The 26,403-nt window shown below is 35.3% G+C and overlaps 1 protein-coding gene and 2 long non-coding RNA genes across 4 annotated transcripts; 1 reads left to right on the top strand and 2 right to left on the bottom strand.

The window, feature by feature from the left end:
* Positions 1-4,077: 4,077 nt before the first annotated feature.
* Positions 4,078-6,142, bottom strand: LOC103957297. Its single transcript, XR_007254440.1, has 3 exons — positions 5,623-6,142; positions 5,355-5,503; positions 4,078-4,662 (listed from the first exon to the last, which is right to left on the bottom strand). It is a non-coding gene; the product is annotated as an uncharacterized LOC103957297 (long non-coding RNA).
* Positions 6,143-8,885: 2,743 nt separating this feature from the next.
* On the top strand, positions 8,886-10,886 carry LOC125472474. The gene is made up of 3 exons (XR_007254439.1): positions 8,886-10,272; positions 10,618-10,712; positions 10,827-10,886. It is a non-coding gene; the product is annotated as an uncharacterized LOC125472474 (long non-coding RNA).
* Positions 10,887-18,444: 7,558 nt separating this feature from the next.
* LOC103957296 (F-box/kelch-repeat protein OR23) lies at positions 18,445-21,862 on the bottom strand. Of its 2 annotated transcripts, none has more exons than XM_048573979.1 (2): positions 20,891-21,862; positions 18,445-19,056 (listed from the first exon to the last, which is right to left on the bottom strand). In XM_048573979.1, exon 1 carries the CDS (start codon positions 21,843-21,845, stop codon positions 20,982-20,984), a length of 864 nt encoding a protein of 287 aa, XP_048429936.1. In that variant the 5' UTR covers positions 21,846-21,862; the 3' UTR covers positions 18,445-19,056; positions 20,891-20,981. The 2 variants fall into 2 exon arrangements, with proteins under 2 accessions (XP_048429936.1, XP_009367719.2); XM_009369444.3 differs by having other exon boundaries at positions 18,445-19,042.
* Between the last annotated feature and the right edge of the window lie 4,541 nt (positions 21,863-26,403).

Below are 26,403 nucleotides of genomic sequence, written 5' to 3'. Positions count from 1 at the left end.
AAATTATGTTTTAAATGTGAAGCTTCACTTAGAAATCCATCATTTTCAGACGAAACAGCATTTTGACAATCTTCCACACAACTGGTTCCACACACTTACCTTAGATGCTCACTATATTGAGCCGACATATTATATTCATCATCACTGCTGTTTCCGTTTTGGTTGACAACATTATTTAGCAATGCATTTATTCATCTTTTACCTATAATGAAAAACAACTCCTATAACTAATTCAAAGAGAGAGCTATAAAGAAGAAGCAAAAAAAAGAGAAAAAAAAAATTAAAAAAATACAGTTTGTTTGCAATTCGCAATTACCACATAGATAATTAACCCACCGCCGATTCCTTCTATCACTCGTCTAATATCCAGCAACCAAGCATTCTGCGATCAAGCATTGAACTGAACTTCTCATTTGAAACCCAAAAAACAAATAAAACATAAGGCAGGCAGGGAAATAAGAAGAAAGAATTTGAAAACAATAAAAGAAAAACAACCATTTCAAGGAGAAAGAAATAGAAAACAACAAACGACAAGCAACCAAGGAAATGTTACTTTTCAAGTCTTAATAATGTCATCCCATCATTCAGTACAAAGATCAACTGAATTTGCCTGTTAAAAATTTCCAGAAAATTTGCTATAAAATGTCACCACACTTAAGATTTTTTAATTGCATCTATCATAAGCTGAAAAAAAATTTGTAATAACATTCTAATTCACATGCTAAAATCAACAATGACCACAGACAAAACACAATTAATCTCAATACACAAACTAAATAGAATCACCAAGAAAATAAGCAATAAAGATATGAAACAGAGGGTAAACAAAATTCAAAATAATTTGAACAATTAACATTAAAAATCACATAGCACCAATCAAAAGCAAAAAACAGCACCGATAAAATTTTTATCTCTTTTCTTCTGCTTTTGTATCAATTGCGAACAAAAATTATTTACTTTCAGCCAAGGCAGAGGGTTGAAATTTTTCAGGTACCTATACACCAAAGAAATTTGTTACAATACACTGACAAAGCAAATAATCATTCATTAAACCTAATTAACAAATTTGTACCCATCATCTCTATCCAACCATACAGTTTACCTTATTTGAACAATTAACATTAAAAATCACATAGCACCAATCGAAAGCAAAAAAACAGTATTGATAAAAATTTTACCTCTTTTCTTCTGCTTTTGTATCAATTGCGAACAAAAATTATGTGCCTTCGCCCAGGGCAAAGGGTTCAAAATTTTCAGATACCTGCACACCAAAAAAATTTGTTACAACACACTGACAAAGCAAATAATCATTCATTAAACCTAATTAACTAATCTGTACCCATCATCTCTATCTAACCATACAGTTTACCTTATCACTTAGTTCTCTACTGCCCACTATCTAACAAAAACTATTTTACCTAACAGAAAGAAACAAATCATACATGCATTTAACAAACCAAGACATAAAGTAAAAGCAAGAAGAAAAGCGTTGACAATCGCGTCACTTTATTCAAACCAAAAATGCACATAAAGGTAAGTTATGAACTCAAATAAAACTCACTCTGATGCTTATTTCTAATACGAATGCTATCGGGACTCCAATCTTCTCATCCCGGTCAAAAATAACATCAAATACAGACTCCTCTGCTGTTTAGAAGGTGATTGTGGTAACTCAATTTTCCAATTTTGCTGCCTTTCCAACTTCTTCTTGCAACCAAATTTCTAAAAAACAGATTGAATTCAAAAGGTCATTGGACCAAGGCATAAAAAAACATAAGAAAAAGTATAGAAGCTATAAACCACATGTATCACATTCACGTATTATACTACTTTGTATTCCAAATACACATAAGAATATATCCATTCTATTGAATGGTTTAGTTCCAATTAATCCCACCTTTATTTTCTCTCAAACCCTTCAACTTATCATTGACTTTGTTTTCAAAGGCATCATATTTAAGAGTTAGCTTCCATCAAACCCTTCATCTAATCCCACCCTTACTTTCCTCTCTAAACCGTCATAATCCCACTTTTACTCTCTCAAACCCAACTTACCCTGGACTTGGTTTCTGCAGCTTAGTTTCATTTAAAAGCTTATTTCTCAACAAAATCATCATTAGTTTCAGTCTTAAATAATCAAAGCAAGAAAACTCAGGAAATCATTCTCCACTCTCTCGGTGAGCAAACAGAAAATAAGGAAGTGGAGAGAACGGGTTGTTAAGAAGAAGAGTACCTCAAATGTTCAGAAATTAAGAAATTGAGAAGCTCAGTTGCATACAGAACAACAGCGTTTCGACCAGACATTTTAAACTCTTTGCAACATCAATTTCCATCTTAAATTAGAATAAACCTCCAACGTTAAAAGTATGAGTACAAACGAATGCTTATTACAAAAATTAGCCAATTCTAATTAAGAATTGTTAATCAAACTGTAAAGGCAACATATATATTTTTCCAACTTCAAACACAGAACCAAATAGGACACCAAAACCAAATAGGAAACACAAACTTAATTTTTTGCATCATCCTAATTTTGAGCCGTAAAACCCAACAATCTACACCTCGGTGAGAAATTAACAAACTTCCAAATCAAATACAAACTTCAAATTTGGGATACCAAAAAACAAACGTAAACGTGCACCAAATTCTTTCAAAACTGATTTTCACCTAGACTCAAAAAACAAAAATAAAAATAAAAAATCCAAAAGTCTTCAAACTTGAAATTTTCTCTGACGCCTTCTCCAACAAATTTCATTATGAAAACTAACAAATACGAAACAAAATCCAAGCAAAATATTGAACATACAAACAAAAAGTGCGAATTGCACTCCACCCAAAGAGCTTGAGTACCATGCTCCACCTCCTCACATAACCTTTAAAGGAGTTCAGAACAACGATCTTCTGCAATGTTAGCCTCAACACTAGCAAAAGACTTATCAAAGGCCTTCTTTTTGCCCTTGAGTTTGGGGCAATCTACTTTCCAATGACCATCCTTATAACAATAGCTACACGTGTTCTTTCCAAGTTTGCCCTTTTCCTTATTCCTTCCTTGAACTACCAAAGCTCCATCTTGTATGTCAGACACTTTATTCTTTAGCTCTTTAGAATTCAAGCCGGCTTTAACATCTTCCAAACTAAGACTTTCTCTACAAAATAGCATGTTGGGCAAAAAAAATTAGAGTACACAACTCTAACACAAGTGTTGGAGAGACAATACAAGTAAAAAAATTACTTGTATTACACAAACAAAATATTACAACACTCTCAAAGGACAATCTTAGAAGCAATAACACTCACTCACTTTCTAGAGACAAACTCTAGAGCACTCACACTCTTACAAGACTACTTACAAGGCTTCCCACTCTTTTACTTAGCTCTTTTTAATTGATTGGTTGCTTGTTGATTTTTTTTTTTTTTATACAAATGGTGTGGATGCCTTCTCCTTTTATAGGCATGGATGGAACCTTGGAGAAGTATGGACACACCATGCTAGAGATATCTAGATAATTCCATTAACTTCCTAAGCTAGAATTATCTACACTAATCTTGCATGTTGGTGGAAACCTCACCATTCTTCTAGACTCTTCCACCAACTTAAGAAACAACATTCTAGTCATTTCTACAAAGTACTACTTTAACTTGGATAATCTAGCTAACCAACCTTAGTGAATGTTCTAGAATTCTTTATTCTAGATTTGTGTAGGTCCTTTAATGAGATGGGGTTGATTTCTTTAACATAGCATGGTATCGACAAATTGTTCATACGAAGGAGATAAAGAACACAACAAAGTATTGTATAATCCTCATCACTAATTTGGTCATCCACACTTTTCAAATCCATCATAAGTTTATTGAATTCATCAACATGCCTATGAATTGACATGCCTTCATCCATACGAAGAGTATGCAAACTTTTCTTCAAATACAATCGTTTAGCAAGAGATTTGGTCATATACAAACTCTCCAATTTGATCCACAACTCCAATGTAGATTTGACATTACCAACTTCATGCAAGACTTCATTAGATAAAGTCAGCAGAATTGCTCCAAGTGCCCGCTCCATAACGTCTTCTTTTTCCTCATTAGTCCATGAATTCGGCAAAGCCTTCACACCCTTTAGCGTTGTCAAAAGCCCTTGTTGAACTAACAAAGCACACATCTTCAATTGCCAAATACAAAAGTCATTGCCGTCGAACTTTTCAATATCAACTTTCACCGATGACACAGAAGGCTTCATGGTGACTACCAAGCAAAGCCCAAGTCGAAACTTGGCCTCTGATACCACTTGTTGTACTTTTATATGCAAATGGAAGCAAATTATAACAAAGTACCAAATATCAAAGTCCTAGGCGAAAGCTAAAACAAACAATCTCAAACTAACACAAGAGATTTACGTGGTTTGGTGTAAAGCTTATGTCCATGGGCGAAGCACTGCGAGGAATTTTACTAAACAAACGGAGATTACAAAAGAGTGTTTAAACTCTTACAACCCAAATCCCACAAATTACAAACCCTAAATAGGACACCAAAACCAAATAGGTAACACAAACCTAATTTTTTGCATCATCTTAATTTTAAGCCGTAAAACCCAACAAGTTGTCTGCGTGAGTCACCACCTTTTGCTTCATGGCGAAAAATTTGAGGAATCAATAGTGTCTGGGCCTGAATTCCAAAAGGAAAAAATAACTCAACTAAGTATATATAAAATTAAACATATAAAGGGTAAGATCAACAACATCACATAGAAGAACAATTAAACGCCACTCTCTCAGTCTCGAGTACAACTGCACTTTGTGATTAAAATTCACACATGTTTCACATATGCTAGGAACTAATGTTCCTGTAGGTTTTTCATCACGAACGACATTTGCAATCTACTTTTCGATTTCAAACCTTAATTATTCATTGCCCATTAGGAAATGACTATATTGCCCGGAAACCCTACTCATAGTTTATAAATCTGCAATTTCAAAGCTTAACCTTAAACATTTATCATCTGAAAAAAAAAAAAATCAATTAAGCATCTTAATTGGATTCCCTGCAATTTGGTGGAGGTTGAATGGATTTTTCCTCCCATTATACCCTTGGAAATATAAATAATCATTGGAGACCGAGCAGCACACACTCATAAATAAAAGATAAGAAACTTTTGGTTCAGGATAAACATAATGAATACAGAAGAATAAAATTGACAAAAAACAGATCGATGCACGGAGAGATAGAGGCATAAAGAGAGAACTTACATCAGCTGTGCTCTCAAATACATATGGTAATCTGCATACAAAGAAACATAATACTGAAACAGTTATAAATCATCCTATTCAAACAAATCATACGAAATGCATAAAGATTACCTTAATTTCTGATTCTATGATTTTGCATTTGACTCCGCCTCCACGTTTTTTGGTTCTCTTTTACTGAATTAATTAATCGACTGAATTACTTAATTCAACTGAATTTAATCAGAGAGATGAAAGCTTCAGTATAAAAAATATTTTATGACCTACACGCATAGCAAATCATCAGTAAACTCCAAGAACCTAATTGTACAATAAACACTCTAGCATTAACTACCCAAGAATGATAAACATTCTTATTGCCAAAAATGATAAACATGTTTACCTTGACTTCATTTTTTAATGGCATAATTAATAAACTTTCCATCTGCATGAAAATAACCTTCTTCCCTCTCCTCGTTCAAGTTGAAAGCTTCTGTTTGAATCCCATCCGCAACAAAGTCCTTGTAATCCTGCCAAAAGATACCCCTAATAACTGGCTATCGCTTCCATTGATCCAATTAGCAGAAGTATCCAACAATCTCCTCGACTGAAAAAATTCCTGCCAATTTAGAAAAGAACTATTCCAAATTACGGATGTACTCAATTAATTTAACCAAGAACATGCATGGCACCACCACTATTAAGAAGCATCAAGATACAACGACAAAAGTTTCTACAATCAGTTGTTAAATTGCCAGCAAAAACATGCATAGAAAGAATAAAAATGACCACAAAGATGGCAAAACGATTAACCACACATGTTGTTTATATGCCCAATGAGAGGAAAAAGCTTCTGCAATTGAAAAAACGAATTTATATAAAACAGACATGTCACTTTAGTCTAAGCTCACACACCATCTGAAAGAGCCTATTGTATCCATTCCAATTATACTTATGTGGAGCATCTCCCTCTACTATTCCCCACCAGCAATCAATCATAAACGCCATCTACATCAACTGATTCCAATACCCTTAGCCGCTTTAGTAGACCATCTGGATCAACCAGCTCACACTTCATATTAATAACACCTAACTACCACCAAAATAAAAGACATGATGAAGAGCACACAAATTAGAGAATTAGCTAAAAACAACCCTTGTGTACTAAGTAGAACTTGAACTCACCTGACATGGCAACCTCAATGCGTTACTAACGCATTGACAAACAGAAAACCAACAATTTAACTTGCATTGCAAATAAATATTAGTAAAGTTATAGAACTCACTGGTAGTTTATTTGAAATGTTAGGAGTATCTAGTGTATGCACAGGGTAGATGGTTCTTATAAAACTCAGGGCTTCAAAATAAAATAAAGTAAAAATTGAAAAGAAATCAGAACTACTAAAAATTCTAACATTTCTTGATCGTTGAAACTAGTTTCGTACAATGCGTATGTCATCAAAACAATAGATTCACTAACACTTGGAGTTTATTTATACTTTCATTAAGTATAACATAAGATTTTGTTGTATCAACTTGATTGTACGGGCCTTAGCGATGTTCGGCCTCCAAATCCCGATGCTAGCACCTGATCTTGCTCCACCTTCGACTTCCCAACCACTTCGTCCAGCCGATACCCAGTAGCATGATTTATTAAACCTAGAAGATTTGTAGTTTTTGCATTTTTGTTCGGACATCTTGTTTGTACATTTTCATATATTTTATAATTAAATACTTTTTCTTGGTTTATTAATTATTGTTTAGAATTTAATTACAATATTTATTAAAAATTAAATAAAAAATATTTTTGCCATAAAAGAATAAAAAAAGGGTTTGCGCGGCGAAGAAGTGACCTACGTCACGTAAAACCACTTTGCGCAAAGTCTTTTTTGTGGTATCCACTACTGTAAATATTTTAAATTGAAAATCAAATTCATTCATTATATTCATATAGGGTCAAGGAGTGTAACTCTAAAAAATCATCAAAATCGGAGTTAAAATAATCGTTAAATCTTGATTTTTCGTTTATGACTGTCGAAAAGTTTTGTCCTGTTACTTGATCTTTGAATGTTTGTTATTTGCAATTTTTGGCGTATGCGATCTCAAAGTATATACAAACATGTTTGACGGTTGGATTGTTGAAACTAATTTCGTAGAATGTGTATCCCATCAAAACAATAGATTCACTAACATTTAAGAGTTTATTTATACTTTCATTAAGTATAACATAAGATTTTGTGGTATCCACTAGTGTAAATATTTTAAATTGAAGATCGAATTCATTCATTGTATTCATATAGGGTCAAGGAGTGTAGCTGTAAAAAATCATCAAAATCGAAGTTAAAATAACTGTTAAATCATGATTTTTCATTTATAACGGTCGAAAAGTTTTGTTCTGTTACTTGATCTTTGAATGTTTGTTTTTTTCAATTTTTGGTTTATGCGATCTCGAAGTATATACAAACATGTTTGATGGTTGGATCGTTGAAACTAATTTCGTATAATGCTTATCCCATCAAAACAATAGATTCACTAACACTTAAGAGTTTATTTATACTTTCATTAAGTATAACATAAGATTTGGTGGCATCCACTAGTGTAAATATTTTAAATTGAGGAATGAATTCATTCATTGTATTCATATAGGGTCAAGGAGTGTAGTTGTAAAAAATCATCAAAATCGGAGTTAAAGTAACTGTTAAATTATGATTTTTCGTTTATAACCGTAAAAAAGTTTTGTTCCGTTACTTGATCTCTGAATGTTTGTTTTTTGCAATTTTTGGCTTATATAATCTTGAAGTATATACAAACAAGTTTGACGGTTGGATTGTTGAAATTAGTTTCATAGGATGCGTATCCTATCATAATGATAAATCCACTAACACTTAGAGTTTATTTATACTTTCATTAAGTATAACATAATCCACTAGTGTAAATATTTTGAATTGAAGATTGAATTCATTAATCGTATTCATATAGGATCAAGGAATGTAGCTATAAAAAATAATCAAAATCGGAGTTACAATAACCGTTAAATCATGATTTTTCGTTTATAACCGTCGAAAAATTTTGTCCCGTTACTTGATCTCTGAATGTTTTTTTTTTTTGCAATTTTTTGCGTATGTGATCTTGAAGCATATACAAACAAATTTAACATTTGGATCGTTGAAGTTAGTTTTGTAGACTTCGTATCCCATCAAGTTCAATGGTGTATGTATGTGTGTGTGTATATATATATAATTATTAAGTAGATTTAAATTTATTTATTTGTATGTATAACACTTAAGAAATTGAATGGTATGTATATTTATTAAGTAGCTTTAAATTTATTATTTTAGTTTGGGTCTGGGTTTTGTTAGAAAAATATATTATTGTGGGTTTTATGTAAAAAAAATTGAGTTTGAAGGGAGTAAAGTCAAATTTTAGTAAATTTTATAATAATTTTTTTTAAAAAAAAATACCTTGCGTGACGCCATAATGTGATCGTTGCGCAAAAGCACTTTGCGCGACGTCATAATTTATAACTACGTTGCGCAATTGTTAAAATTTTGGCAGTTTAATTGAAAAAAATAGGCTTTTTTTTTTTAAGGTTTAATTGGAAAAGAGTCCAGACGCTACCCACCCATCTGTCTCTCTATTCCTTCTGGCTCACTCGGTTTCTCTCCCCTCTCACTCATCTCGCCCTCTCTATCACTCTGTCACGCTCACGCTCAGAGCTGAGTGCTCCTCTTGCTTATTTCACACAGCACAAACTCATAATATCCCTTTCATCACCCAGATGACGTCGTTTGCTTCAGTTTCCTCCAAAGAACAACTTGGAGTTGAGAATCATTTCTCATTCTCACAGTTGGCTCTGCGTGCAACTGTGTCTAAGTGATGAGTAGTCGAGCAGTGGAAGACGACGCACTGGCGAAAGCCGCAAGAGCTACCGAAGATCTTTACCTCCTCCGAGACACCTACTTTCTGGTCGACCTAGATGACAAAATCTCTAGATTAAACGTCGATTCCGATCTTGCTCTCAACCTCCTCGATTCCATTCCTCTTGATAATTTTTCCATTTACCCATTTCGTTTTAATCTCTGTTAATTCCATTTGAAGCTGACCTAAGTGCCCTTTTATTATAAACCTGATTTGTGCCTTTCTCTTTTGTGGGTTTTTGTTGATATGCTTGTTTCAACTTTGAAGTTCCAATTTTGGACTACATTGGTACACATAGAAGCTTAAACTTTGAAAAATAGACTAAAAAGTTGATGAATTCAAAATCTCCCCCTAATAAAAGTGTTGTTTCTGTAACGATAATGCCTACATTGTGTTCTCAAATCGTTGTCATTGCTAATTCCTTTGTTATTATGTTGCATTTGTATTTGTATCTTATTAGTTCAAGTTTCAAAAACTGTGTCTTTTACCAGAGCAAAGAAAACATCCGGCTCAACGTGCGAAATACGAATATCTGAGAGGAAAGATATTGGATATTTTACCGAATTATAGAAAAGAAGCAAAGTGATCATCTCTCAACAGCTGTAAGAATGCATTGTGACTTCTTGTAGTTGAGCATGTTTGTAATGCTTTCAGTTCACTTCCTGAAATAAATTAAATGACAATGCAGGTTAAGTTGAATCCATCTTTTGCAGATGCTTGGCTATGTTTAGGTAACTGCATTTGGAAGAAGGGAGATCTATCTTCAACCAAAAACTGCTTTAATCTTGCCCTAAGCAAGGTTATTCTTGATTAGATTCTTGTAGTTTTATTGCAGTGACCTCTCAATTCATTGTACTATAACTTTTATGATTGATATGTGCATTGCGTTTGGAGGTAGGGTCCAAACAGGCAAATACTTTGTCAACTTTCGATGCTTGAAAGAAAAATGGCTCAAGGCAACCGTTTTGTCGCTCAACTTGTTTTTCTTGTTGTTTTTCATGATGTGTGCATCATTATGCTTACCTAATTTTCATCATTTTTCTGGGGACCGACAATGAAGCAGAACTTGTTGATGAAAGCATTCAACATGCCAAGGAAGCCATAACTCTTGATGTCAAGGATGGCAATTCATGGTGTAAGATCTCATAATCAACCATCTCAAAAAGTTCTATATTCTTCGGATTTGAGTAAGATTTATACTTGATAAGTTGTATAGCATGTAACACTTAGTTTGCTTTACCATTTACCTTGGATGTTTGCTAGCCTTCTTCCAGTTAGCATAGTTTGACTGGTATCTTGTACATGCATAAATATTTTTTACTGATTCACTTGATCCCTTGTTTCATTTCTTTGGTTATTTTTTTGGAGATCATTGCTTATTTCATTTAATAGAATTTTTCTGACTTTATTGGCAGACAGTTATTTTTTTGGAGATCATTGCTTATTTTGTTTAATAGAATTTTTCTGACTTTATTGGCAGACAATCTTGGAAATGCATGTCTTACAAGTTTCTTTGTGACTGGAGCTTGTGATCATTCCAAACTTCTGCAATCTTGGAAGGCATACCAAAATGTTGTAAGTGCTTAAGTAAGAACTATTGTAGAGTCAGTTGTCTATGTGTTGTATTTCTTGTAAGTATGGATCTTGTGTCAGCTAGAAGATGTTCTAATGTTTTATGTTGCGTATCAGGAAAAGGATGAAAGAATGCAGTCCAATCCAGACCTATATTTTAACTGTGCCACTGGAAGCTCAGTCTTTCTTGTGTTTTGTCTGGAATTAGTACTCATAAGTTTCTCAAGTAGACGATGATTCATCAATCTTTCTTTTCTATGAATCAACATCTAGATAGGTTAAAGATAGAGTTGTACTAATACAAGTGGAGAGAATAGGAAATAGTAATTATATATTATTTTCTGTTTTTGTTAAGTAAAGAGAAGGATGTATGAAGTGACATAAGTTGCATGAGTCTTAGAAAGACATTCTGCCACCCGATTGGGTCCTTAGTACTACTCAATATCTCATGTTTTGTACAATTATAAGATTAAGTTTCTGGTTTTAGGTAAACATATATCTGGAAAACTATGAAATGGCCCTTTCTGGATTTGAAGCTACTGCTTTAAACGATCCTGGTCTTAATGCTACAGAGGAGGTTTAAAAGATTGTTAGCCTTCTTGACAAGCTGGATAATCTGTTAAGGGTAATGCATTTCTCATTATAAATGTGGTATTTCAAGTGTCTTCAATGTTGAGATTAAGTTAGCCTCCTTGCATGAGTTTTCTGCCTTGATATTGTTAAGTTTCAGTATCTTCGGGCGCTTTACTCGTTAGTTTTGCTATTGTTTTAACTTTTACATATTATTTACAGCCTTGCTGTGTATCTGTTTGTATGCTATATTGCAAGAATTATGCACGACTTTGCTAGGCTTATTGTTGAGATTGTCAAAAAATTTGTTGCACTTTGATGTGTTTAAAAATTAAAACAATATCATGTTCCTTTGTGTTGATGACACATCTGTATATGTAGGTTTAATGAATTTGGTGTTAATGGTGACCCTATTGCAAAGGACTTGGTTCCCAAGTTTAATGTGTTCAAGAAAAATTTGTCTGCTAAGCTAGGGGTTACAATACCGAACATAGACGTAAGTCTTTTTATTTCTTTCTCTGCAGTTTCTCCCTTGGATTCTATGGTCATGTTGCGCATTTGTAGTTTGACTTTTGATATCGGAATTCAAATTTCAATTAAATTGCTCAGTTAGTGGGTCGTTTCCCAAAAGCGAAAATGGACATGGTCATGGAGTTAAACCCCAATTCTTTTGAATTGGGTTGTAATTCCAGTTTTTGGCTCGAGAAGCAACAGCTCGAGAAGCCCGAGAAGCCGAGATTGCAGCCCAGTTTTCGGCATAGGACAAGAAGATGAGTATCATTTTATGGGCCTTACAGATGTCCAACCTCCAAATCCTGATGCCAACACCTGATCTTGCTCCACCTTCGACCTCCTAACCACTTCGCCCAACCGATACCCAGTAGTCTGATGCATCAAGCCTAGAAGACTACTTGTTGTAGTTTTTTCTTTTATATTCAGACATCTTGTATGTACATTTTCATATATTTTATAATTAAATACTTTTTCTTGGTTTATTAATTATTGTTTAGAATTTAATTACAATATTTATTAAAAATTAAATAAAAAATATTCTTGCAAAAAAAAAAAAAACAAGGGTTTGTGCGATGAAGAAGTGACCTACGTCGCGCAAAACTACTTTGCGCAACGTAGGTCACTTCTTCGTCGCGCAAACCCTTCTGTCACTACCTTGGTGTGACAGTTGGTGCACTACAAAAATTCGTTGCGCTAATTTTTGAGCAACATTTTTTGACTTTGCACGACGAAGGACCTGCATCGTGCAACGTGTTTTTTGTACCAGTAATTATATATTGACATTCCACTGTTGCGGGAATGTCAAATGGATTATATGTATTGCATATAAGTGTTAACTAATGGACTAAATGTGTTATACGTATTTTGCTTAGATTTTATACACACCATATTTTTAATTCATTTATCTAAAATATTACTAAACTATATAAAAAAAATTGGAGGATTCATTTCGTCCAAACTTCTGATATCTAAAATTTCATCCTACCATCTATTCTTTAAGAGTTCATTTAGGATCCAACTGAATTTTACTGCTTCCTTCAGCTTCCTCCTCCTCAGTTGCACACTTATTTGTCTCCCAATCCCTTCCACTCCTGCATTATCTGTATTGATGAAACATGGAAAAAATAGACTTTCAAATAGCATATCTTAAAATTAAGTAAACATTAAAGTGGTCAAATGCTTAACCATCTAATAATACTCTTAAATCAAGCCCAAAATAACCGGCTAAAGGGTTTATAGATTCAAACCCAAAGTTAACCAGTTAAAAGCATATAATAATCACCATAAGCACATAAAACTAACAAAAAAATAATAATACAATCAAGAATGCTAGCTAAGAAGGATAACGTTGTTGGATGCCAAAGTTTTTACAAAATAATGTAGGAATACAAAACATATTTACCAATCAATGAAATTAAGCATGCATGCCATTGAATGCCCAAACAAAAAACGGAATTTAACTCCAATATAATAAAAAACCAAAAAAAACTCTAAATCAAAATTCTGAATTCAATAACCCCAGAATCATTCTCTAACTTCTCACGCTCTAATAAGTAGCTTTCCTCAAGCTCTCGAAACCACTTTATGCAAAGTTTCAGCCTTTTAATATACTCACTCATAGTCTCACATTTTTCCTAGAAAATCAATTAACATTAAATTTCATAATCTAAAAATATACCCATAACCCATCTCAGGTAAACTAATCATAAAAAAATTAAAAAGCTCATACATTCAAATTTCGAAGAGCAAATAAAATTATTAATAATAAAATTAAGAAGTGAAAGCTCACAGATCTTGAGATTGAATACGTCCTTCCTTTTGCATCTCTCGCTCAACAATACATCAACACAACAAATACAATCTTTTCAGTGGGTTCTCGGCATATCCTCGATAATTAAAAAGAAGTAGAAGCACAACATACCACTGAGCATTAAACCTAAACCCAACTAAGGAGATCAGGTAATCTACTCAAACGTACCAACTTAGGGTCCTTGTGCCACTTCAACGTAACTTTGCAAATAGACAACCTTATGTCCTTGCATTTGGCAACAATTTCCATATCTCATAATTTCCCCTAAAATTGGCGCCAATAAAGTGATATAAGCAGAGGAGAATCAAGTAATGGAAACTCTACCCATACGCATATAACACATCTTTGACTGACCTCAGGTCCATAGAAAGGATGTCATGGTGCACAACGTCATAAAGATCTTAAACAGCCTTAACTGCTCATTTCTCCCGTTCGGGCGTTCCTCCTTCTTTCTGTGCATTATATAAAACGAAGCGAAAATTTTGAGAAAAAAGAAATTGATATACCAGAACTTCTGACAAATAAATAACCATATAAAAATATCAATTTTATGTAATTAGAAGAAAAGAAAACTTAGAAAGATAATTTAAATTTTAGAGAGCTGACTTCAAAGCGTTAGACAACTATCACAGGAAGCTTGTAACCAGTTACAGTGACTACCCAGTTCACAATTGTGAAGTCAGAAGAGGTACTTACAAAATCATTTCTACTCCCTCAGGATTTACATATCTCAATTAGTCATCCCAGTCGTTGCTAGTCTCATCATAGCCTAAAAGAAATTCACATAACCATTCATATCACACACATGAATTTTGGTATAAAAAAATATACATGAATTTAAAGAAGATTCTGATAATCCATAAATAAACCAATCTAAAGCAAAGAGTTCACCCATAAGTTTTACCTCCATAGTAATAGGCAGCAGACATATAATAGTTATGAAGATAACACATAGATGAATCCATGAAATCAGATAACAAAGGGGTAGCAGAGCGCTCTGATGCGATTTGTCCATTTTTAGCATTACCAAAATGAATAGAACCGTTTTGGTTAACAGAAGGTTGCATGGAAAAAGAACCCAAGCTTGGAACCACCATATATAATATAAATGAATGAATGTTTCTAATGTAGTTTGTTAAATGTTTTTCACGATCAATTGTTGTGATACCTAAATACCTTATCTCACCCTGTTCAATTTATATCACGTCTCATACCATAACTACAAACAAGTACACAGTTACTCAGTTTCTCAAACAATCAACTTTCACAATATATAAAATAAAACTATCATAATATTACCAAAGAAAAAAATTAAAAAAAATTGTTCCGCAAAAGCCTCAAAGGAAAAAACCATAATTATTTACCGTGAGCACAGAGGCCTTCGAAAGCTTCACACAAAAGCCCCAAGAAACGAAGAGTAACATCTCCTGAAATGTAAAACAGAAGCAAATCATATGCCCAGACGACAAATCTAACGATATAAACAAAACCCAAAATTACAAAAACAAAATTCATACACAAATCCCATCTGAATACAAATATCTCGATCATCGTCAAATTCCAATCAACTTTAGTTAATTGAATTAACGTTAATAAATTGTAAAAGGAAGTAATGATTATGTCCAAACTTCAGGTCAACATTTATACGCTATGTCTACAAAAACTACCAAAAAAATTTAAAGGCCATACTAAGAAAGTAAAAAAACTCATCAGCAAATGCAGACCTTGGAGGTAAAAAAAGGGACCCGGATAAAATCGAAAAACCAACAAAATTCCTATCCACTGAAGATAAGGTACAATGAGGTTTCATACCTTTTCTATACCTTGAGCACAAAGTGGTTCCCAGGTTGCAACGAAAGCCCCAAAATTGCAACACCACCATTTCCCGAAATTGATACCTAAATCATAACAAAGCGCTCACACAAAACCACAAAATTAAACACAAAACCCCCCAAAATTATAAAATCAAAATTTAGTCTGCTATCCCTTCTCTCCCATTTTTCTCTCACCCTAATCTCCATTTCTGCAAATGACCTACCTCCCTCTCTCCGTGTATACTCCTTATCTCTCTCATTAAATCAAAACTCTCAAACCCAATTCCATGCCTCATCAGAACCCATAGCATAATCTAATTGAAAAATATTACCCAAAAAAAGAGATTCAATTTTTAATATTTTAAAATTGAAGAAGACAAAACCCATAGATTTGAAAAAAAAAAAAAAAAAAAAAAAACTCCGAGATGTAGGATTCAAAGAACTTACCCGAAAACATTAACCTTTTTGACTTAAAATCATCTTCAATCCAAATCAAAAGGCGGAAGAAGCTTAAACTGCTTCAAACTTTTCCAGCAAGCCAAGATTTGACAGGGATAGAAACGAAGGTTTGAGAGTGAAGGAGACCATGGCAACAAAGAGAATGGGAGAAAAGGCTTGAGAGCGATGGAGACCATTGTGGATGTAAATTTCAACCTTCTCCTTGAACAAAAATTACATCTACAAAACAATTAACATCTTTGATTGAGACTAAAAGCCTCACATGCTCACGATGAATGAGGGCTTTGGCCGAAGAACGCGAGGTTAAATGATTGTGATGGACTCCATTGGATTTCAGTGTGGGATGCAGATGGGAGGTCGGCAAAGCGTTACATGTTTTATGATGCCATGGTTATTTACCGAGGCACACTGCATTGGTGTACCAAGTCTAACTTGACATTTCCACGATTGATTAGAAGATTTCAATACTAGGAGATATGGTTGTAAACACTGTATGTGGGTTTTTTTATTTTTTATTTTTATTTTTTTTTTTGTATATTTCTTTGTTTTGCCCCATGATAGTATTCGGGCAACACATTTTTTGATCACATTTTTGTTACTGTAATGCTTATGTTTAGCTTTCAAATGAAACATTTTAAACTATTCTTTGAAACATCTCATGGTGCTTGAATAAAACGTCTTACATCCTATTCGTCTCAACTCTCATACTGCATAAGAAAGAAAATAAGATATTGTAAGAGAATTCGTCTAGTTTCTTATTCAAGTAGAGTGTGCTGCAAGCAATACAAAGATAACTAGTCTTTTTCCCCTCTACTTATTTTGCACAGTAAACACTATATTATACCACATTACATAGGTTTTTTCCCCTTTACTTAGTCTGCACAAGAAATACTATATTATATCACATAATTTGATGTATCTTATTACGTTGGAATTTTTGTAGTTATTGTTTATCATTCAAATAAATGATTAACGATCTATAGCCACGCCGAGTAGTGATCTAGCCACGGCATTATTAGGGTATGCATCGTGTGGAGGAGGTGGAGTAGTAGTAGTGTGGCCTGCAAAGTTCCTTTGGTTGATGGTTGTATCGGCAAGATCAGCGGACCCAGGGATCTTCCCATTATGTCCACCGGGAGGAGGAGGGCCCCTCTGCTTCGAATCCATCAACACGATGATTTTGTTCACCGTCGTTATGGTCTTCAACTTTTCTTTCTCATCATGCAACATCCTGCCTGCACTAATCACATGCAAGTCCATACTCACGAGAAATACAACTGTTATAACTGCGAATAAACACTTAAGAAACCTCATGGTGATCTATTGATCTTTTACTTAGAGATATTAAACAAAGATAGCTAGCTTAATTACGAAGGATGTGTTATGTGGAGGTTAGATACGTGTGTATTTATATGCACCAATCTGCATGACTTTCAACCTTTTTCTTTTGTGAAAAACATTAAAAATCGAATGGGTCAGAACAGAAAAAACGATTTTGTTCTATGATAGTAGAATTCAAAGTAAAACTTTCAAAGTTCTTGAGTTGGCATCTCTTCTTACATGTGTTAGCACGAGTCTTGCAAAGAAAGTTCTCTATTTAATTGGCATGCATTTTGGGTCACAAAGAAATCAAAACAAAACCCACAATATATGTTTCTTTGCACTTGCTATGGACTTCACAATACCTTCACTTCAAGACCTACAATCGAGATAATGTCACAGAAATATATATCTTCTTATGTTTACAGGTTACATGATAAGTGTTGTAAATACATAGAGATTTATCTCCGATGACAAAACAAATTTCCTCATTTTCCACCCAAAAGTTTGACCAAAATGTTAATGAAAACTTTTGGGTTGACTTGTTGATTGTATATTAGGACTTGAATTTCGTGTATCTCGAGTTTGACGTCATGGCTGTATAAAAGCGAAACTTGCAATACAAGTTGCGGTTTAACGCAGCAATGGTTTGAGTTTTGACTTGTACCCAATTCTTCACGGTCAGCCAGTTTCTGCTTTAGGAACTAGATCCTCTCTTGAGCTCAAAATGGGGATCTTCCTAAGTAGCCCATCCGAACCATTAAACTTTAATCTAACAGCTCCAAATAGAGGCCTCTCTAAAAGTTATAATAATTGCAACTTGGATCAAGTTTGAATAACTCAGATGGGCTGTTCATGTGGACCCCCATCCCGAGCTCAGGAGAGGATCCAGTTCCTTTGCTTTAGCCGCATTAATTGCTTCGTCATGTATGGAAAATGTTGGAACTCACCAAACCGGGTGGAAAACTGAATCTTTGCTTAGGAATGTCTGCATTTTGGTCTCAATTTTTGCCCGTGCTACGAATTTACACTACATTATTTTCGTTGGTTGGAAATTCCGAAAAGACTTTATTTGTTGGGATAACGACTCATGTTTCTAACACGAGAGGGGAGCAAAGGAGAGAGTCCGACTCCAACCTTAGATGTAAAGTATCATTATCATACGTACGGAGTAAATACTCGGTGACGCTACAAACCCCGGGAACCGGACTTGAAAATCATACTAAACAAATCAACTTAAAACGTAAAATGACACGGGTAAAGATTGATTAGTGCACAAGCAACAAAGCTATATAACACATCTTTACACATACATGTGCATATAATACATATCTATGCCTGTTCTATGGAAAAATAAATGATACAAATATATGTAACTCATGAATTCAACCTTAACTACTTACCACTTTACTCACAGTTAAGGTATTTATTTTGGTCTGCCGTACTTTTGGACTAGACAAATATGCTAGCAGCAATGACCCCGAAGAACCAATATAGACAGCGCTGCACATCAATCGGTACAATTATCAACACAAGTACAAGCAATAAGAATCGAGATTCACAAGCAAATGGTGCTCATAACGGCAGTATTGAAATCCAAGCTGTAACGGAAAGGTGACTTTGTTATGATAGATCTCCATGTCTTCTTCTTAGGATGGTATATTTGGACGTAAAGAGTGCCTGCTCTCGTATGCAATTGCGACCTGCAAATTTCTGGCTCAACTGCCTTCAAAAGGGTTATTACATGCAACTCTCCATCCAATACAACGAATCTAAATGCAGAGTTGCATGGGGCCTGTCTTGGTATACGTGACTCCTTACACCAACGGTTTGAAGCCATGTCATATCTGCAGTACATATCCTGTGGAAGCAACATAAGCAAAAACTTCCATAAAATTATCACTCAAAGATCAAATTAATAACAACGAGAAAGAAATTCAAAGGACATAAATTAGGGGCAGATGCATACGTCCAAAAAGACATCAATAAGCATACACAAAGGAGAACTTAAAAGAATGTGATCCCATATAATAGAATTACTTGTACTAAACTACTGATAATCAACATTTTTGATATATTGCATAAGAATGATAAACAAGAATTTCCCTCCTGTAAACCGCAATAGAAAAGTAATCTAAAACATCGAAGCGTTATGTGTTGGTAGAACCTGTGTCATTTACGTCATAAATTTAAATTAGCATAACCATCCAAATTACATCATCGCATATCCCTCAAATGATGAAACTTTGGAACTTTTCTGTAAACAGAATAATAAGTTTTTCTTAGGGTTGTTTATCTGCAATGGGAATGAAAAGAAACGGAATGGGTTCCCTTCATGACTTCCCCGCGTCTACTTGCATGTAATCAGTAATGGATTATCTAAAATACGTAATGGAACAACCCAATTTCAGCAATTTGAGTGTTAATCCAATTCCCTTTCCTTAAATTTTCACATTCCGTAGTTAAGTGGTTCCTTATTTTCCCATTATTGATAAGTAAACAAACCCTGAATTCAATATAAATGAACACAGGAAGATTTCAAGCTCAGCCTTCTGCATTCTCCTTATGGTGCAAAGTATAAGTACTAACGAAATCATGCCAAATCAGAGTAAGTACAAGACCTTCCCCTCTCCTAGTTGTTTCGTTCCGAAAAAATCCAAGCACAAAACTAAAGTGGAGTCATATATCATATACAACCAAAGCCACCTAACAACTTCCACCAATCCAAAAAGCTCGGATATTCTTACAAAAATCATCAAGAGCTAGCACATTAGGATTCAAAATCAAAGCTAATTTGGATACTTTCAGCCAGATCACTCTCTCTCACACTCGCGCGTGGGCGCGCACACACACACAACACATGTTTTTCCCATGGTGCATGGAAACAACTGGCCAACTCAATCCAGTTTCTTATACCCTAATTATTGTGCGGAAGCCCACAACAACGGGTCGCCAACAGGTCCCACACACACAAGTCAGTATTGCCGATACTCCCCTCACTTTAGCCACCCGGAAGCAATGGGTATGGGATTTTACCAAAAGGCCTTGACAATATGTGTGTGTGGTGGCATTGCTTATAAAGCACTACATGACTCTTCCCCTAGCCAATGTGGGACTCAAATGTGGCTCTAATCTAAGCCACCAAACTCCAACACTAATTTGGTCACTACATTCACAACAAACTTCTTCAGGAATGTCCCTGAGTGGGTACTTGCTCTGGTCTAGACCATCTTAGCAACTCTGCATGCTGATTTCTCTCCCTCCCCAAGTTACAGAAAAGTGTACAGTCCCCGCATGATCTAGTCACACTAGCATTTTGAACCCTATATCCCAAATTATGGAAAAGACAGGTTTTTGGCACACCTCTCAGTGAAAATTCCTTTAATTAATAAAGATAAATTCCACACCTGGTGAGGTCTAAGGAAATGTAATATGCATCTATACACCAGAACATGAGGCAGCACCAAGTATCCCTATCTCGATCACACTTTTAGTTCATTCAAAAATGATATTCACAATGCAGAACAAAAAAACTTCAACTTGGTGCGTCGAGAGATATTTAATGCTGACACTAACCTTAGATTAGCATGAATAATCTCAATCTAATTGGAACCAACTGTCACTAGCTGAACATACAAACAATGTTACTTCAAGCCCAAGCTCAAACACAAAAGTAAAGAAAATGGAAAAACTACCTGAATATAACATTCCGATCAAGCATGAAGACAGGCAGGTCCACCGCAATCATCGCCATCTTCGACGACAACAATTTTGCCCAGCCTCTCTTCACCTACAACCACCATTCCCATTCTTCAATTCCATCACCACAGCGTCTCTGTAATGCTCATCCACAGGAAAAACTCCTGATCTTGTTCTGGATTCGCCGTACCCACCCATAACCCAGAACCCCCTCTTCTCGCCGTCGCCAACAAAGAACCCCGCACACCCGGTCCGAGAACCTGGCAACCCATCCATTGCAACCCAGTCATTTCTCCCAATATCATACCGCTCCACTGAGCTCGTTCGGCTTCCAGCCGCGCTGAACAGAGTGTGCCGGGATCCGCCGCCGGCGACGAGAATCTCTCCCGATTTTGGAATCGCAGCACAGGCGAAACTTCCGCGCGGTGTGAGCATCGGGGCGAGGAAGTCCCACGAGGAAGTGCTGAAGTCGAACCGGAATATGGCGGAGGACGGGGAGGGGAGGTCGATCGGAAACGAGCGAGTGTCGAAGGGGAGCCGCCGATGACGTAGAGGTGGGGCCCAACGGAGAGGGAGGTGAAGTTGCAGAGGCCGTAGACGTGGGGGTTGCAGGGCATTGGCGGGAGGGGGCACCAGGCTAGGGTTCGAGGGTCGAAGAGGTAAGGGGCGGCGACGGACGGGTCTTAGGGGAAGACGCAAAGGAGGTGGTTTAGGGTTAGTGCGGTTATGGGTCTGGCGGAGGGCGATTAGGGTTTTGGAGGAGAGGAAGAGCCTCCATGATTTGCAGGTGGGTCGGCGGCGGGCCTGGTGAGAGAAGGGGACGAAGGAGAGGATCAGCGCTGCGATGTCATTTGGGAGGCCGGGAATTAGGGTTGGGGATTCGCCGATCGGAATCAATGGCGGAGAGGAAGAAGAAGAAGAATGAGGCGATGGAGGTCCAAATCGGCTCATTTCTTCCTCTTTGGATTCCAAGTTGACTTTGAGTTAATGGTTTTTTTGGACATGCAGTTTTTGTAGATTGTCCGAAAGGCTACAGTTTAGTAACACGTGGCGGTTGATTATTCCCTCCAATTTATCCGCAAGGGATGGGGTTACTTGCCATTGAGTTATTTTTTGGGATAATAATTATGGTTTTTTTATTATAGGAAAACTAATAAAAATAGTTAGAAAACTTTGAGTTTTAACTATAAGAATAAAATAAAGGGTAAAGTTAATAGTACTAGTTTAACTTTTTAGTGTAAAAATGTGGTTTTTCGTTAAAGTAAACAGTACCGCGGACTTTTCGTTAAAACTCCTTCTTTTTATATGTGTAATTATGTATAGCACACAATATTTTCCTATTTGAAAAATCTCAATGGTACAAAGATGTAAGTTTATTTACTCTTGTACCATTATTCTATTTATCTTGGCATGTTCCACAATTATGTTTATATTTTTATCTGATGCTTGAATTATTGTACGTAACTTTACATGATGATACTATGAAATATTCTCCACTTGTTATATTATTGTGTTGCTTTTTCATCTTTTGATTATCTGATGTGAAATCCTCTATGTTTCCATCATTTTGTTGACTGTCATGCAGTTCCTATTTCTATCAAAGTTATTCTAGTATTGTTCATCTCCGCTTCTTTTTCACCTATCTTCTTTTATTTTGTAGTATATTTTTACAGTTTTTTCTTGGAAATTTTGGGGCTCCAGGATGGTTGATGTATGATATTTATTTTGCTATAAGTATACATTACTTCATCTTCTGTTACTAATAATATATCGTGCTTGAAATCTTCAAATTCATATAAAACTAACATTTGGGCTCCTCAATATCTCAGAACATTTTGTTGTGTAAGAGTCCATTTGTAGGGTGATATGGGAGATAATCCAAAAGAGTATTAATTTATCATGGCTACATGTGTAACAACCAGTCTCTAATTTTACGATTTTATTAATTTTAAATGAGTGAATCAACGAAAATGCCCCTGAAGGCGAGATCGTTGACTTTCGTTGATCGTTATCTCATGATGCGTATAAGTTATTATTATACCATATTCTCGAAGTACTTGATGATACGACAAACGGAATTGAATTCGGAGTTATAACGAAGATTTTACGAATCACCAAATGCCAAGGGCAAATTGGTAATTTGGTATTAGGAGGATTTTTGAGTTTTGCTTTGTGAGCCACATGGGGCCCACACCGCACTTATCCCTTGTCCCCATGTCCCTTTCCAGAATTCTCTCTGACCTCTCTCTTGATGCCACCTCACTTCTTCTCCCTCAAGCTCACTAACTCTCTTAGTCTCCCTTTCATTTCTTTCTCTCTCACACTCAAACGCTATTTATCTCTTCTTTCTCATCTCTGTTACACAGAGGACTGACGACCCATTGCCATTTTTCCATCTTCGGAAAGCCCCAGTCGAACCACCCACTTTCCACAGGCCTCGCAGCAAGCCACCAGTAGCCTTGATGCTCTTTCAACAACCCTATATCTCTTAATCTCTCTGTAAACCCAAAGGCAATGAGCTAATCCCAACCACCATCACCTACCCATCATCACCATCACCACTCGAATGAGTTCTTAGGCCATTGCACTGTCATGTCTCTGTATCTCCCTCACATGTTATCTTTCTTCTCACCGTTGGTGAAGAAATGAACTATGAACGTCACCGTGGTTGCCATATTTCCCAGCGAGTTTCTTGAGTTTTCAACCAAGGTAAGCCTCGGGGTTTTGTAAGTCACTTCTCTTTTGTTGTTGGATTAGATGGTGGCCTTGAATACCTGTTTTGGTGAAGCGTATCATGAAATAAACTCGGGGAAGAATTTTCCAAGAATTATTGAACTTTGGACCATGCCATCAAACCACTATTAGGCCATTCACCCAGCCAAATCTCATCATGATTGGTCCTTGAACTGGTATAAAAATCTTCCTCACATTCTTAGCTTCTAATTGGCTTTTGAATCACTGCTTTTGGTTGCGAAATGAGCTCGTTTAGAGCTCTGAAAGTTAGGCCTGCAACCTAAGAGTGGTGTGTGCGGCAACGTGTGAGAGAACCCGAGGTCCCTCCTTAGGCTTCTCAACGTGCCAAATCCAAATCCGCCATCCATTTTCCGAAATTTGACCATTTTAAAATAGTTTCTTTACTTGTCGTACTTAGTACGAAAATGTATATATACAGTAGTATGTTGTATATTTACGTAAATGGTTTCATTTCTAGGTGCAACATATCACAAAAAGCTTCGATCCCCACAAGGTAGGTTTAACCTGACGACATGATTTGTGAGTGAGTTTTTGCTTTTAAATATTACACAGTTGTTTAGTTTCCATTTATTTATTTGATAAAGAACTTTCCACATTACGCTTATATTAGATTAATGTTTATAAGAATTAGCGTATTAAGGGAATTCATGAAATTATGTTGCATCCTACTAGATGCACATGTATGCATGTTATTATTGATGCCTTAATTGGAGTTACGTCATGAATAATATTGCATTGATTAGAATTATCGAATTATTGATTTACCGTGGCATGATCATATTTACGTTATGTGCTCATTGTGTGCTGCACTGGTGTTAGTACTCGCCCAGGGCCAGTCTTTCACGTGCATGTTCACATCGCACCGTACGCTCACTTTGGATCCATTGTAGGTGCCAGTCATGTCCTAAATTGCTATAGGCAATTAGAACTCGTACGTGAAGCGTAGAATGCCAGTCTTCACATGATTGTAATACTAGAGCGTAAATCACTATTACACCCAGTCATGTTCATGTCAGAATATCTCTGCATGAACTTATGTGTCAACATATATCGATGAGCACTCGATATGATATGTTTGTTTATATGAAATTATGTGATTACTGGACGTTATGTGTTTATTTACGAAATGTCGTGACATATTGCATTATTGAGATATTGCTGGCTAAGGTAAGTATTTTCATACTATACGTAGTATGTTATGTTTGGAAACTATACTTGTTTTACGACGAGAGGTTATTACCTTTTCAAAAATATTTTTACAAAGTTTTATTTTTAGACCACTCACCCTTATTTTTAACCCCTACAGGTTTTAGTAGAAGAGCTTTCGTGTCGACGAGGATTCTTGGCAAATCTTAGTATAGGCGATTACCTTCGATGGTATAATTCTTACCCTACCTTTATTGTACTTTACTTATACTCTGACATCACGTGTCAAATGAGTTTATTCTCACTCACTAGTGCATTCTTTCATTTAGGCACTTTTAGGTTTAAATTTACTCACATTTTTCACCTCACTACACTTTTATGGCTTCGTCACACTCCGAGTGTCGGTCAGCACAGTTTGATTTGGAGTCCAAGTGGACAATTTGTGTCTGGGTGTGTCAATATGCCTAGTTTCTTCCTTGTGCATATGCAAGTAATCTTCTAATAAAACTTATACAAATTTCCTTCCAAACTGCTAAGTAATCTTCTGCTAATTTCTATTTCTTTTCTTCTGATGTGTTCTATTTGTTATTATCAAAATGATTAATCTTAGGTATTCTAATATGATTATTTGTGCTCAAAGTTGAATTTTCTAATTTTGTAATAAAGGTGGTGGTAGTGGTAAAGACGTGTTATGCAAAACTTGATTAATTTATGTTATTTGTTCTTCAACTTGATCTAATTTTTCAACTAAATTTAAAACTAATTGAATGATTAAATTATTTTGTCGAATTGAAATATTACTACTATGCTAGTTGTGATGAAAAATCAATTAAATCAACTGGTCCCTTATTTAATATCTAATTCCTTCAAAACTTGGATATATATTCTATTGGTTCAAGAATCGGCCATTAAACTAATGATTTATCTATTTTATTATGTAACTTATCTATTTGCTGAGTGAAATCTTTATGTACTAATTGAACTTTTGAACTTCGAATTTTAATTGGTCAACTATTTCTAGTGACCCACTTTCTACTTGCTTGGGCTTACTATCTATGGTATCAATGAGCTATTTATCTCTCTCTTGTTAGGAAGTATCTGAATATTTTTATTATTATCTTCTAGTTGGGATGCAATGTGATTTATATTTTGTCTAACAGTTTTTTTTAATTTTTTACATGGTCTAATAACTGGTTTAATAAATTATTATGTGTAATATTTTCTAATTTTATATTTTCTGCTTGACTAATAAAATGATCTACGATACTATTTGTTTGAGAATTTTCTTCACTATGTAAAATATGATTACACTACTACAAAATCGGCTTGTTGTGTCGGTGGTTGGTGTCGGTTTTATATAATATAGTGGCGGATTAGACATTTCCGACAACCACTTTACATGGTGTTGGAATTACTGTCGGTTATAACCAACATAAAATTGTCTATGTCGCTTATAACCGACATAGATTGTTAATGTCGCTTATAACCGACGTAGTTTTTAATCTTTTTAAATGATGGTGTCGCATAAAAAACGAATCGTGTTGCTTTCAACCAACATAAAGTTAATGTCGGTTAAAAAGAGAATCGTATTGCTTATACCCCGATGGAA

This window comes from the organism of the source record quoted next, unplaced genomic scaffold, assembly GCF_019419815.1.
Source record: "Pyrus x bretschneideri cultivar Hongxiangsu unplaced genomic scaffold, Pyrus_bretschneideri_v1 Contig7, whole genome shotgun sequence".
NCBI classification, from domain to species: Eukaryota; Viridiplantae; Streptophyta; class Magnoliopsida; order Rosales; family Rosaceae; genus Pyrus; species Pyrus x bretschneideri.
This window is presented reverse-complemented; position numbering and strand designations above follow the sequence as displayed.